General features: G+C 53.2%; 2 protein-coding genes across 4 annotated transcripts in view; both read left to right on the forward strand.

The window, feature by feature from the left end:
• Nucleotides 1-12,622, forward strand: part of LOC127587505 (zinc finger and BTB domain-containing protein 7B-like) — a 444,483-nt gene that overhangs the window by 318,011 nt on the left and 113,850 nt on the right. The window lies entirely within an intron of this gene.
• adam15 (ADAM metallopeptidase domain 15) overlaps nt 1-12,622 on the forward strand; it is a 51,712-nt gene that overhangs the window by 33,111 nt on the left and 5,979 nt on the right. The window contains exons 19-22 of one of the 2 annotated variants that reach the window (XM_052045855.1): nt 651-783; nt 3,485-3,590; nt 7,183-7,260; nt 10,083-10,160. In XM_052045855.1, coding sequence (XP_051901815.1) covers nt 651-783; nt 3,485-3,590; nt 7,183-7,260; nt 10,083-10,160 — 395 coding nt within the window. The remainder of the gene's footprint in view (nt 1-650; nt 784-3,484; nt 3,591-7,182; nt 7,261-10,082; nt 10,161-12,622) is intronic. The other variant, XM_052045856.1, reaches the window with a different exon arrangement.

Raw genomic sequence — 12,622 nt, forward strand, 5'->3', positions numbered from 1 at the left:
GACCTCAGCATCTTCCTCAGGTTGCCTTCCTGAGACGTCGCCTCTTGTAGACGTTCCTCGGCAGTGGGGGGGAGCTGTACCCGCGATGGAACTTGCTGAGTCCCACCGCTCTTGTGTTCCTGTGCATTGGGAGTTCCCACACCAGGCCGCGATGCAGCCAGTCAGGTTGCTTCGCACTGTACGTCTGTAGAAGTTCGTCAGGGTCTTCGATGACGTTCTGAATCTCCTTAAAGGTGCTGGCGTCCATTCTTCATGGTTGTATCTATGTGCTGGGCCCAGAGATGTTGACACCCTGGAGCTTGAAGCTGCTCCCCCTTCCCACCACGGACCCCTTAATGAGGACTGGTGTGTGTTTGCCTGACGAAGTCTGCCATCGGTTCCTCGGTCAAGCCAAGTAGACGCCAAACTTCTTCGGAAGAGAAGTCCAAAGGCTCACTCCCCATCCCTCTCTGCAGGTGGAAAAACATTTCTCCCCATCTCCGTACTGAATGAGCCCAATTAGCATGTAAATATACCCTGTGGAGGTGGAAATAAATCCAAGGGGTGTAAATGGTGATGTAGGAGGGGAGGGGAGAGATGGTGGCTGTGTTCTGTGATTACCGGTGAACACTGAGGTAACGAATGTGCCAATACTCTGCTGTTCTCCACAGCCAACCATGCCCTCGTAGTCGCTATGCTGCTCGTGTTCCTGTTTGCCGCAGGCGCCGCACTGCTGTGTTACCTGAAGAGAGATGTAGTGTGGAGAGAGCTTCAGAGACTGCGCAAGGGTCCACAGCGCCACAGGTAGGGAGGTGCGAGCGAGCTGTGTCTGGGGAACAACGTCCACAGGCGAGAGGTGGTGATGGAACTGATTCCCACCTCCTGAAACCTTGCTCTCTCCACACAGCCCGGTATCAGTACCCACACTGATCCCACTGACCCGCTCTCTCCCCACAGCCCTGTGTCAGTCCCCACACTGATCCCACTGACCCGCTCTCTCCCCACAGCCCTGTGTCGGTCCCCACTGCCCCACTCTCTCCCCACAGCCCTGTATCAATCTCCACACTAATTCATCCAACCCCTGCAGTCCCTGCCTTGGGAGTATGCGATGATTTTGATTCAACGGGAATATGACCCTGTTTTCTTGTGACACAGCTCACAAAAAGAACAATTGTTTCTGAAAGGAAGAGCTTGTGATCTGGCTATCTGCCTTCTGCCAACAAGCACTGCAGGGAAACTTTGTCCCTTGCCAGCAAATGACTTCATCTCCTGTCTGATTAACTCGTGCAGGTGACGGAAGGAAAGGAGAGGCAACATTGCAACCTCATTTAAAGACCTCTGCATTTAACCTTCCTGCTCCCTCCCCACACTTCCCTTCCTGGTTTTTTATGCTCCGGGAAACTCCGGTCGAAACTTCCCCTTGAGGATGCTTACCCTGAATCCCAGCCGCTTAACGGCACAGGAATGTTGCCTTCTCCTCCTGCTTTCTCCTTGCCTCACTGGCCCAGTGGCGCAGCAGGTAGAGCCACTGCCTCACCTCCCCGGAGACCCGGGTTCGATCCCGACCTCGGGCGCTGTCTGCGTGCACACTTGGAGTTTGCGGGCTCTCCCTGCGACGGCGTGGGTTTCCTCCACGCCCCCCCCCCCCCCCCCCCGCCCTCCCGGGTTCTCCGGATTCCCTCCCACGTCCCGACGACATGCGGGGTCAGAGGGTTAATAGGTCGCTGTAAATTGTGTGTGGGTGAGGGGTACAATCTGGAGGGGGGGTAGGGGGAGCTGGTGGGAATCTGGGAAGAATAGACAAGTCAAGTATAGTCATGTGCACAAGTACAGTGAGGTACAGGTACGTCAGGACAGACAACGCACGGAAATTATACATAAAATTACACCATACTGGGGAAAAAAGACTGTGCAAAAGCAAGAATCTGGTGCAAAAGAAAACAAAGGCAAAGTGAGAGACAAGTCCACAATAGTGCACAAGAGGTATTGGTTTATTATTGTCACTTGTACCGAGGTACAGTGAAAAACTTGTCTTGCACACCTATTGTACAGGTCAATTCATTACACAGTGCAGTTACATTGGGTTAGTACAGAGTGCATTGATGTAGTACAGGTAAAAAACAATAACAGTACAGAGTAAAGTGTCACAGCTACAGGGAAAGTGCAGTGCAGTAAGGTGCAAGGTTACAACAAGGTAGATCGTGAGGTCAGAGTTCATCTCATGGTATAAGGGAACCGTTCAATAGTCTTATCACAGTGGGGTAGAAGCTGTCCTTAAGTCTGGTGGTACGTGCCCTCAGGCTCCTGTATCTTCTACCCGCTGGAAGAGGAGAGAAGAGAGAATGACCCGGGTGGGTGGGGTCTTTGATTATGCTGGCTGTTTCACCAAGACAGCGAGAGGTAAAGACCAAGGAGGGGAGGCTGGTGTCCGTGACGCACTGGGCTGTGTCCACAACTCTCTGCAGTTGCTTGCGGTCCTGGGCAGAGCAGTTGCCGTACCAAGCCGTGATGCATCCAGATAGGATGCTTTCTATGGTGCATCGATAAAAGTTGGTGAGAGTCAAAGGGGACAAACCGAATTTCTTTAGCCTCCTGAGGAAGTAGAGGCCCTGATGAGCTTTCTTGGCCGTGGCATCTACGTGATTTGACCAGGACAGGCTGCTGGTGATGTTCACTCCCAGGAAGTTGAAGTTCTGTCGCTGAGGTAGGGTTGTCAGTTGGACCCGCAAGCTCACTGCATTTAGTTGACTCTTAAAGGTCTTCTGACATGTCCAAGCCAGTCTTAAGGGAGGATAAATCTGTCCTTTCCAGTGATGTCCAGATCCCGAATTTAAAACGAAAAGAATGAATAATGTGTAGCACACACATGTGGATAGGGGAGGTAGTTGTAGAATCACCATGATCTTCAGCACTGAATCAGAATCAGGTTTATTATCACTGATGAACATCGTGTAATTTGTTGTTCTGCGGCAAGGTGTAAAAATTACTATAAGTTACAAAAATTAATAAATAGTGCCAAAAAGGAATAACGAGGTGGTGTTCATGGGTTCATGGACAGTTCAGAAGTCTGGTGGCGGAGGGGAAGAAGCTGTTCCTGAATCGTTGAGTGTGGGTCTTCAGGCTCCTGTACCCCCTCCCCAATGGTAGTAACGAGAAGAGGGCATGTCCCGGGTGGTGAGGGTTCTCGGTGAGGGTTCTCAGTGACGGATGCGGCCTTCTTGAGGCATCGCCTCTTGAAGATGTCCTCGACGGTGGGGAGGGTTGTGCCCGTGATGGAGCTGGCTGAGTCTACAACCCTCTGCAGTCTCTTGCGATCCTGTGCATTGGAGCCTCCGTACCAGCTGGTGATGCAACCAGTCAGAATGCTCTCCACCGTACATCTGTAGAGATTTGCAAGTGTCTTTGGTGACGTACCTTCCAGTTTCATTAGTTTTTGATTTAAGTGCCTTGGGGGATTACTTTGCCTTCGCCTTGACCTTTGCCCCTTTGCTTACCCATATTCCAGGGATTCCAGAGTGGAAAATGGGAGTCAGGCACCTTCCGGAGGCCGGATGCGGTATAAACCTCCGGATCGGATACAGACGGAATTGAGGCCGGCACATACTGTAAAGGTAATGAGAGTTCATTGGCTGTGTTCCTTGTCTCTTGATCTGAACGGGGACGTTTGGATGTCTAGGTGGCCCTATGCTGCCTAATAGAGACTTCTCCCAGAAAGGCAGTGGTTCGGGGGAACACCACCCCCTGCAGGTTCCCCTCCAGGTCCCACACCGTCCTGACTTGGAATTATATCGTTCATGATATAATTGTTTCTTCTGCTCTCCAAACCCTAGCCAGAGGCTGGGCATCCCGCGGGGAGTGACTCACCTCCTGACACCCCGGGGTCTTTCCCCCGTCTACAGGTCAGGAGTGTGACGGGACGCTCCCCACTTCCGTGGGTGGAGTTAGTCCATGCACTCCACATCCGCCACATTACCTCTCCCCCCATCTGCAGGTCAGGAGTGTGATGGGATGCTCCCCACTTCCCTGGGTGAGTGTGGCTCCAACAGCTCTCGGGAGGCTCGACACCACCCAGGACAAAGCAGCCTACTCGATCAGCACCCCCCCCAGCCCTGAAACACTCCCTCCCTCCGCCACAGCGGCCACACCGCCTACAGAATGCACCGCAGTCCCTCACCCAGGGCTACTCTGACTGCACCTCCCAGACCCGTCACCTCTTCCCGCCGAGGGGGGACACAACCATCCGCAGGTTCCCCCCAACTCCGTCATCCCGACTGGGAAACACATCGGCCGTTCCTTCACCGTCACCAGGTCCGAGTCCCTGGAACTCCCTCCCCCGACAGCACTGCGGGAGCACCTCCCCCCACATGGACTGCGGCGGGTCGAAACGGCGGCTCAGTCTCCCGCCCGCCCTTTCGAGGGGGCGCGGTGAAGGAGGGACGATAAATGCTGGTCTCGTCAGAGACTGCGACCACTTTGAGGGTCGTGTGTGACCTGTAGGAGAAATGATTAGAGTGCAGCCCATGAATGCAGCCAATCATTTGGGCCCAGGGCTATCACTAGGAGCAAGAGTAGGCCACTCGACCCCTCAAGACTACCCCACCATTCCTTGGAGTTTAGGGGAATGAGGTACAATCAGACTGAAACATATCAATCCCGAGGGGACGTGATGGGGCGATGTGGAGATTTTCCAGTATTGATTTGCTATTCCTCAGCCCCCTATTGTACTCCCTGTACACCCACGACCGCGTGGCCAGATTTCATTCCATCTCCATCCACAAGTTTGTAGATGACACCACCGTAGTGGGCCGTATCTCAATTAATAATGACTTGGAGTACAGGAAGGAGATAGAGAGCCCAGTGACATGGTGTCATGACAACAACCTTTCCCTCAATGTCAGCAAAACAAAAAGCTGGTCATTGACTTCAGGAAAGGGGGCGGTGTACATGCACCTGTCTATGTCAACGGTGCTGAGGTCGAAAGGGTTGAGATCTTCAGGTTCCTAGGAATGAACATCACCAATAGCCTGTCCTGGTCCAACCACATAGATGCCACGGCCAGGAAAGCTCACCAGCACCTCTACTTCCTGAGGAGGCTAAAGAAATTCGGCATGACCCCTCTGACCCTCACCGATTTTTATCGATGCACCATAGAAAGCAGTTGCTTGGTACGGCAACTGCTCTGCCCAGGGCCGCAAGAAACCACAGAGTTGTGGACACAGTCCAGCGTGTCACGGAAACCAGCCTCCCCTCCGTGGACTCTGTCTACACTTCCCGCTGCCTCGGGAAAGCAGCCGACATAATCAAAGACCTGACCCACCCCAGACACTCTCTCTTCTCCCCCCTCCCGTCGGGCAGAAGATACAAAAGCCTGAAAGCACGTACCACCAGGCTCAAGGACAGCTTCTATCCCACTGTTATAAGACTATCGAACGATAAGAGGGATTCTTGACCTCACAATCTACCTCGCTGTGGCTCTTGCACCTTATTGTCTGCCTGCACTGCACTTTCTCTGTAACTGTAACACTTTATTCTGCATTCTGTTATTGTTTTCCCTTGCACTGCCTCCTTGCACTGTTGTAATGAAATGATCTGTATGGATGGCATGCAGAACAAAGTTTTTCGCTGGACCTCGGTACAAGTGACAATAATAAACCAATTTATCACATGTTCCGAGATACAGTGAGAATCTTTTGTCTACGTGCCATCCAGACAGATCATTCCGTACATAAGTACATCGAGGGAGTAAAAAGGAGAACAGAATGCAGAATAAAGTGTTACAGTTACAGGGAAAGTGCAGTGCAGGCAGACAATAAGGTGCAAGGGCCACGACGAGGTAGATTGGGAGATCATGAGTTCATCTTATAGCGTGTGAGAGGTCCTTTCAAGAGTCTTATAACAGCGGGATAGAAGCTGTCCTTGAGCCTGGTGGTACATGCTTTCAGGATTTTGTATCTTCTGTCCGGGGTGGGTGGGTCTTTGATTATGTCGGCTGCTTTCCCAAGGCAGCAGGAAGTGTAGACAGAGTCCACGGAGGGGAGGCTGGTTTGTGCGATGGACTGGGCTGTTCTCGTGCTTTTGTATCTTCTGCTCCGATGGGCGGAAGGAGAAGAGAGAGAGAGACTGGGGGGTGGGGGAGTCCCGAATGAGGGGATGTTTAACACTGAGGTGTGTGGGGAATCTCTGAAAGGTTGTGGAGGATGGATCACTGGGAGGGGAATTGAAGAGGAGGGAGATTAAAGATCGAGGAATCAAGGGTGATGGGGAACGGGGACAGAAGAGATCAAAGTCGAGTTTATTGTCATCTGCACAAGTCCGTGTGTGCACAGGGGCAATGAAAAACTTATTGCAGCCGCATCACAGGCACAGAGCATCAGATACACAACATTCACAAGAAAAACCCCATAAATGAAACAAAATTATGCAAGAAAGAACACAATTAGAGCAAAAAAACATCCAAAGTGTTGCTGTACTGAGGCAGTGATTCGGGTTGTGCCGGTTGGTTCAAGAACCGAATGGTTGAAGGGAAGTAGCTGTTCCTGAACCTGGTGGTGTGGGGACTTCAGGCTTCTGTACCTCCTGCCCGACGGGAGCTGCGAGAAGACGGCACGGCCTGGATGGTGGGAGATCTTTGACAATGGACGATGCCTTGTTGAGGCAGCGCCTCCTGTAGATACTCCCGATGGTGGGGAGGGATGTGCCCGTTATGTATTGGGCTGAGTCCACTGCTCTCTGCAGCTTCTTGCGTTCCTGCGCGTTCGAATTGCCCATCCCAGTCCGTGGTGCAACCAGTCAGGAACCAATTGGGTGGCAGGAACAGGGCTTGAGGGGCCGAGTGGTCTACTTCCGCTCTCATGAGGTTGCTCCGAGGACCAACATCGACTCAATGGGTCGATCTGCCCACCTCTCTGTCGGAGGGACAGAAAATGTATCGTGACCCATCCCCGGAATGGAAATTGGGGGCAAGACGGTGCGACTTGGCGGTCTAAACCTTGCAATTAATTCATCCATTTAAGCGTCAACTTGCTTCCATTCGCATGCCTTCCCCTCAGCTGTCATGGTAACAAGAAAGTCACCCGTCATTGGTGATGTGAGAATATTAACGTTGCTTGTCTAACCAACTCCTCCGTGAGACCTTCTCTCGTAGTTTCGTTCCCTTCTGCATGTCCTTTGGTCTTTCTTTTCTGTTTGTTTCCCTCCTCACAGCCTGTCCTTCAACCACCCCTGAGACCTGCCGCACCATCAATGCCTCTACCACCTGACCCCGCGGTGAACGTCCGCCAGGTAACCGCCCTGCGTGGAGGGAACGACTCACCGGCGGTGGTTGATTGGACGGGAGGGGGCTGGGGAAAGGGGGCGGGCTTTGTGGTGACGGACAGGCCAAGACGGCATGGGCTGGAAGGAGGACCTCAACACTTCTGGGCACCCTCCCTCACTGAGGTGTCCGGAACACTCTTCTTCCTCCCCACTGCTGGTTGGCTGCGCACATCTGGATGAGGGGCCAGATGTGGTGCTTGGGATAGTTTGAGGAGAAGAGGATTTATCCTCAAACTTATTCTAAGGCAAGTTTGCTTGATGTCATTAGACAGATCCCTTGAGGATGTGAAACTGGTCTCGTCTCATTGATGGACTCGTACAGTGCAGAAACAGGCCCTTCGGCCCAACTGGGCCATGCCGACCAAGATTCCTATCCAAGCTGGTCTCATTTGCCCGCGTTTGGCCCATATCCCTCTAAACCTTTCTCATCCATGTACCTATCCAAGCGTCTTTTAATGTATCTGCCTCTGGCCGCTCATTCCGTATATGGACCACCCTCTGGGTGATGAAGTTGCCCTTCAGGTCCCTATTGAATCTCTCCCCTCTCACCTTAAATCCATGCCCTCTAGTTCTTCGTTCCCCAACCCTGGGAAAAAGACTGTGCATTCACTCCATCTATGCCCCTCGTGATCTTGTACGCCTCTATAAGGTCACCCTTCAGTTTCCTTTGCTCCGGGGAAAACAGTCCCAGCCTGTCCAACCTCTCCCCCGTAACTAAAGTCCTCCAATCCAGGCGACATCCTTGGTGAATCTCCTCTGCACCCTCTCCAGCACAGTCACAGTGGTCTCATCTCACAAGAGTGAAGAAGGCATCCAGCACGCTGGCCTTCATCAGTCAGGGCACTGACTACAGGAGTTGGGAACTTGTGTTGCAGTTGTACAAGACGTTCGTGAGGCCGCACCTAGAGCACTGTGTCCGGTTTTGGTTGCCCTGTTATAGGAAAGACGTCATTAAGTTGGAAAGAGCACAGAGGGAGATTTACGAGGATGTTGCCAGAGCTCGAGGGCCTGAGTTACAGGGAGAGGTCAGGCAGGCTGGGACTTTATTCCTTGGAGTGTAGGAGACTGAGGGGTGACCTTATAGAGGTGTATAAAATCATGAGGGGCATCGATAGGGTGAATTCACGCAGTCTTTTTCCCAGGGTTGGGGAATTGAGAACTAGAGGGCACAGGTTTAAGGTGAGAGGGGAAAATTTCAAAGGGGACCTGAGGGGCGACTTCTTCACCCTGAGGGTGGTCCGTATATGGAACGAGCTGCCAGAGGAAGTGGTTGAGGCAGGTACATTAACAACTGTTAAAAAGACACTTGGACAGGTCCAAGGTTTAGAGGGATATGGGTCAAACACACGCAAATGGGACTGGCCTGGATGGGCATCGAGGTCGGCATGGACTGAAGGGCCTGTTTCTGTGCTGTAGGACTCCAAGAGACAATCCTAGCACTGTTGCCGCTCCTTCCCCATCAATGGTTAGAACAGATTGGTGGGGGGCGGGGGGGGGGGGTGGAGGAGAAGGGGGAGAGGCCATTAATCCTGTCCCACTGTCCAATTGGAGCTCTAACCGTCCCCATTTCTTTGGTGTCCTTCCTCAGTAAAGATCTACTGGTTTAATCGGCGACTCCACTGCCAACTGTTTGGGACATTAAATCCACTCCCTTCCTTCCATTCTCAAGCTCAAGGGCCATCGGCCAGGTCGGATCACCTCGCCTTCTGCACTTGGGTGGGGTGTGGACGTCCTAGGAAATTTGTCCTACTGCCCTCCTCTCACTTGAGCTGACAGTCCCGGAGTTGTCCCCGTAACGGCCTGTCGTTACTGCCCCTCTGTTGTGAGTGAGAAAACCGATTCGATGGGTCTCAAAGGCAAAGGACTCTGAACACAGTCTGGCAGTAAATGATTTTATTTACAAAAGATGAGCGGGGAAAATGGTAATGACAATAACACACACACACGTGCACAGTTTCCTCGTGAGCATGGGAAAATCACCCCTGGGATAAAATACACACACACACACACACACACACACACACACACACACACACACACACACACACACAACGAACTAGGTACAGACAATCGAGGAAAAGCAATACAATACCCGCCATCCCTTGACTCAGTGCAGGCACTGCTCTGTGCTACTAGGGACACCAACTAAAATGCTCCCAACCCTTTAACAGTGCACACCTCACCAACGATTTCTCCAGCGCTGTTCCATGGTACTCGGCCTGGAGTGAAGCAGGTGGTCCCTCGAAGATGGCAAAGAGGGGGAGCCGAGCACACGTGGCGCCCTTTATAGTGCTGGAGGGCTGGGGGGTCCAGCCTAGGTAAGTTACAGGGGGCCAATGGCTCGGTGCCAGCAAGGACTAATCGATTACAAAGGCCAATGGCCCAGGGCCAAGTACAAAGGTACTTAAAAAGGGGCTGATGGTCAGGTGTGTGATGATGGTGGGGCGGGGCCAAACCTTGATTGGCAGTGGTGTGTCTTCCGACCAGGTAGTGGGCAGTGCTGTCACGTGACAGCTACAACCCTCCACGATACATCCTCCCAACCCCCTCCGTCTGAGTCCCCTCCCAGTGCACCTGCCCACTCGACCCGGGGCATGGGGGGGGCGGGGTATAAATCTGGGGTGTTAATGGGCCGACTCTTTTGAATTCGGAAGATGAAGTAACCGGATTGATGCCGGGAGGGATTTTTGCAATGGATCGCACAAACTGGAGGGAGGGAATGGGTGAGTTTTGAACGGCCGACGGACAGAGTGCCAGTTCCTTAATCCATGAAATTGTCCTTTGTTCAGCCCAAGAGGGAAATGCCGGGAAGGCCACCTCCAGTCTCCAAACCTCTGCCAAGAGATCCGGCCCATAGGAGCAGCCAGGTAACTTCTCACAATCCGACCCTCTCCCAGCCTCTGACCTGGATCCGCACTCCCGCAACCCTGGCTCAATCCGGAATCTGGACCGGGAATGGTTGGCGGGGGGTGGGGGGTGGGGCGGGGTGGGTGAAGAGAAGTGCCGGATGTACCGGGGAGAGTTGGGATAGAGAGGGTTAACCCCTGATTAAACGTGCTGACTGACCCTCAGCAACACCGGGTGAAGCAACACATCACCTTTAAAATCCTCATCCTGCGGTTCAATCCCCAACACCCCTCCCTGTCTGGGTGACTCCATCCGGCCCCTCCCACATCCCAATGACGTGCTGTAAGTTGCTCCCCTAGTGTGTATGTGAGGGGTACAATCTAGCGGGTGGGGAGGGGTGGAGTTGATGGGACCGTGGGGAGAATAAAATGGGCAGCAGGGACTCCGAAGGGCCTGTTTCCGTGCTGGATCTCTCCGTCACAGATAGAGCCAGCTAAATCTCTTCTGGAGCGTTGTGGGAGGGGTGGCGAGGAGGGAGCAGAATAGAATGGGGTGTAGGGGCCAGAGGGGGTCACAGAGACGGGGAGGGGTGTAGGGGCTGGAGGGAGGTCACAGAGACGGGGAGGGGTGTAGGGACTGGAGGGAGGTCACAGAGACTGGGAGGGGTGTAGGGACTGGAGGGAGGTCACAGAGACGGGGAGGGGTGTAGGGATCGGAGGGAGGTCACAGAGACGGGGAGGGGTGTAGGGATCGGAGGGGTCACAGAGACGGGGAGGGGTGTAGAGGCTGGAGGGAGGTCACAGAGACGGGGAGGGGTGTAAGGGCCCGGAGGGGTTCTAGACGTGCAGAAGTAGAGCAGAGTAAGTGGGCATTGTTACAAAGGGCTATCATGTTCAATGGGACTAACGGCCTCCTGTTTCCAGCCGAGCTGATGAAAAGCCTTCGTTCTGTGGCTTCCAAACCAGCAGATGCTGAAACTCTGAAATAAAATGCTGGGAAACACTCAGCAGGTGGCGCAGCGTCTGTGGAGGGGGAGACGGTCAATGTGTCTGGTTGAGGACCTGAGATGGAGAGCCAACCGGTTAAAGTTGCAGAGAAGTTGGGTGGGGAATGGATGGGACCAGGGGAGTATCTTGAGGGTGAGACCAGGGTTGGCATGGGGATAAGATGTCATGAACATTGAACATTTTGGCACAGGAGCAGGCCCTTCAGCCCACCATGTCTGTGCTGACCTTGACACCAATTTAATCTGCCTGCACGTTGTCTATATCCCTCCATTCCCTGCCTGTTCACGTGTCTGTTCACCATCATATCTGCTCCTGCCCCCACCCCCACCCTGGCAGCCCGTTCCAGGCACCCACCACTCTGTGTAAACACAAACTTGTCCCGCACACCTCCTTTGAACGATCCCCCCTTTCACATTATAGCTCTGTCCTCTCGTAACCGACATTTCCACCCTGGGAGAAAGACTCTGGCTGTCTATCTACACCTTAGTCACAGGTACATCGGAACACACAGTGAAATCCATCTTTTGCATAGAGTGTTCTGGGGGCAGCCCGCAAGTGTCGCCACGCTTCCGGTGCCAACATCGCACGCCCACAACTTCCTAACCCCTACGTCTTTGCAATGTGGGAGGAAACCGGAGCACCCGGAGGAAACCCACGCAGTCACAGGGAGAGAACGTACAAACTCCTTACAGTGGCCGGAATTAAACTCGGGTCGCTGGCGCTGTAATAGCGTTATGCTAACCACTACACTACCATGCCTGTCTCTATAAACTTGGATCAGGTCTCCCCTCAGCCTCCAACACTCCAAACAATCCAAGTTTGTCCAACCTCTCTTTATAGCTCATGCCCTCTAATCCAGACATCTTGGTGAACCTCTTCTGCACCCTCTCCAAAGCCTCCGGACTCTCCACTTCCCACTACCGGGTGCATCGTGGCTTGGTACGGCAACCGTGCTGCCCAAAACTGCGAGAAACCACAGAGAGTTGTGGACACAGCCCAGGCTGTCACGCAAACCAGCCTCCCCTCCGCTGATTCCGTCCACACTTCCCATTGCCTCGGGGAAGCAGCCGACATAATCAAGGACCCCTTCCACCCCGGACATTCTCTCTTCTCCCCTCTCCCCTCGGGAAGAAGATACAACAGCTCGAGGACATGTACCACCAGGCTCAAAGACCCCTGTTATCAGACCCTCTCACACGCTGGAAAGTGAGCTCTTGATCTACCTCGTCGCGGCCTTTGCATTTTGTCTGCCTGCACTGCACTTTCTCTGTAACTGTAACTCAGCATGGTTTCCTTGAAGGAACATCCTGCCTGACAAACCTATTGCAATTTATTGAGGGAATTACAAGCAGGCTTGACAAAGGAGATGCAGTGGATGCTGTGTATTTGGATTTTCAGAAGGCCTTTGACAAGGTGCGGCACATGATGCTGTTAGACGAGCTAGGAGACTGTGGAATCACAGGAAAGTTACGAGC

Source organism: Pristis pectinata, chromosome 40, assembly GCF_009764475.1.
Source record: "Pristis pectinata isolate sPriPec2 chromosome 40, sPriPec2.1.pri, whole genome shotgun sequence".
In the NCBI taxonomy this organism is placed as follows: Eukaryota; Metazoa; Chordata; class Chondrichthyes; order Rhinopristiformes; family Pristidae; genus Pristis; species Pristis pectinata.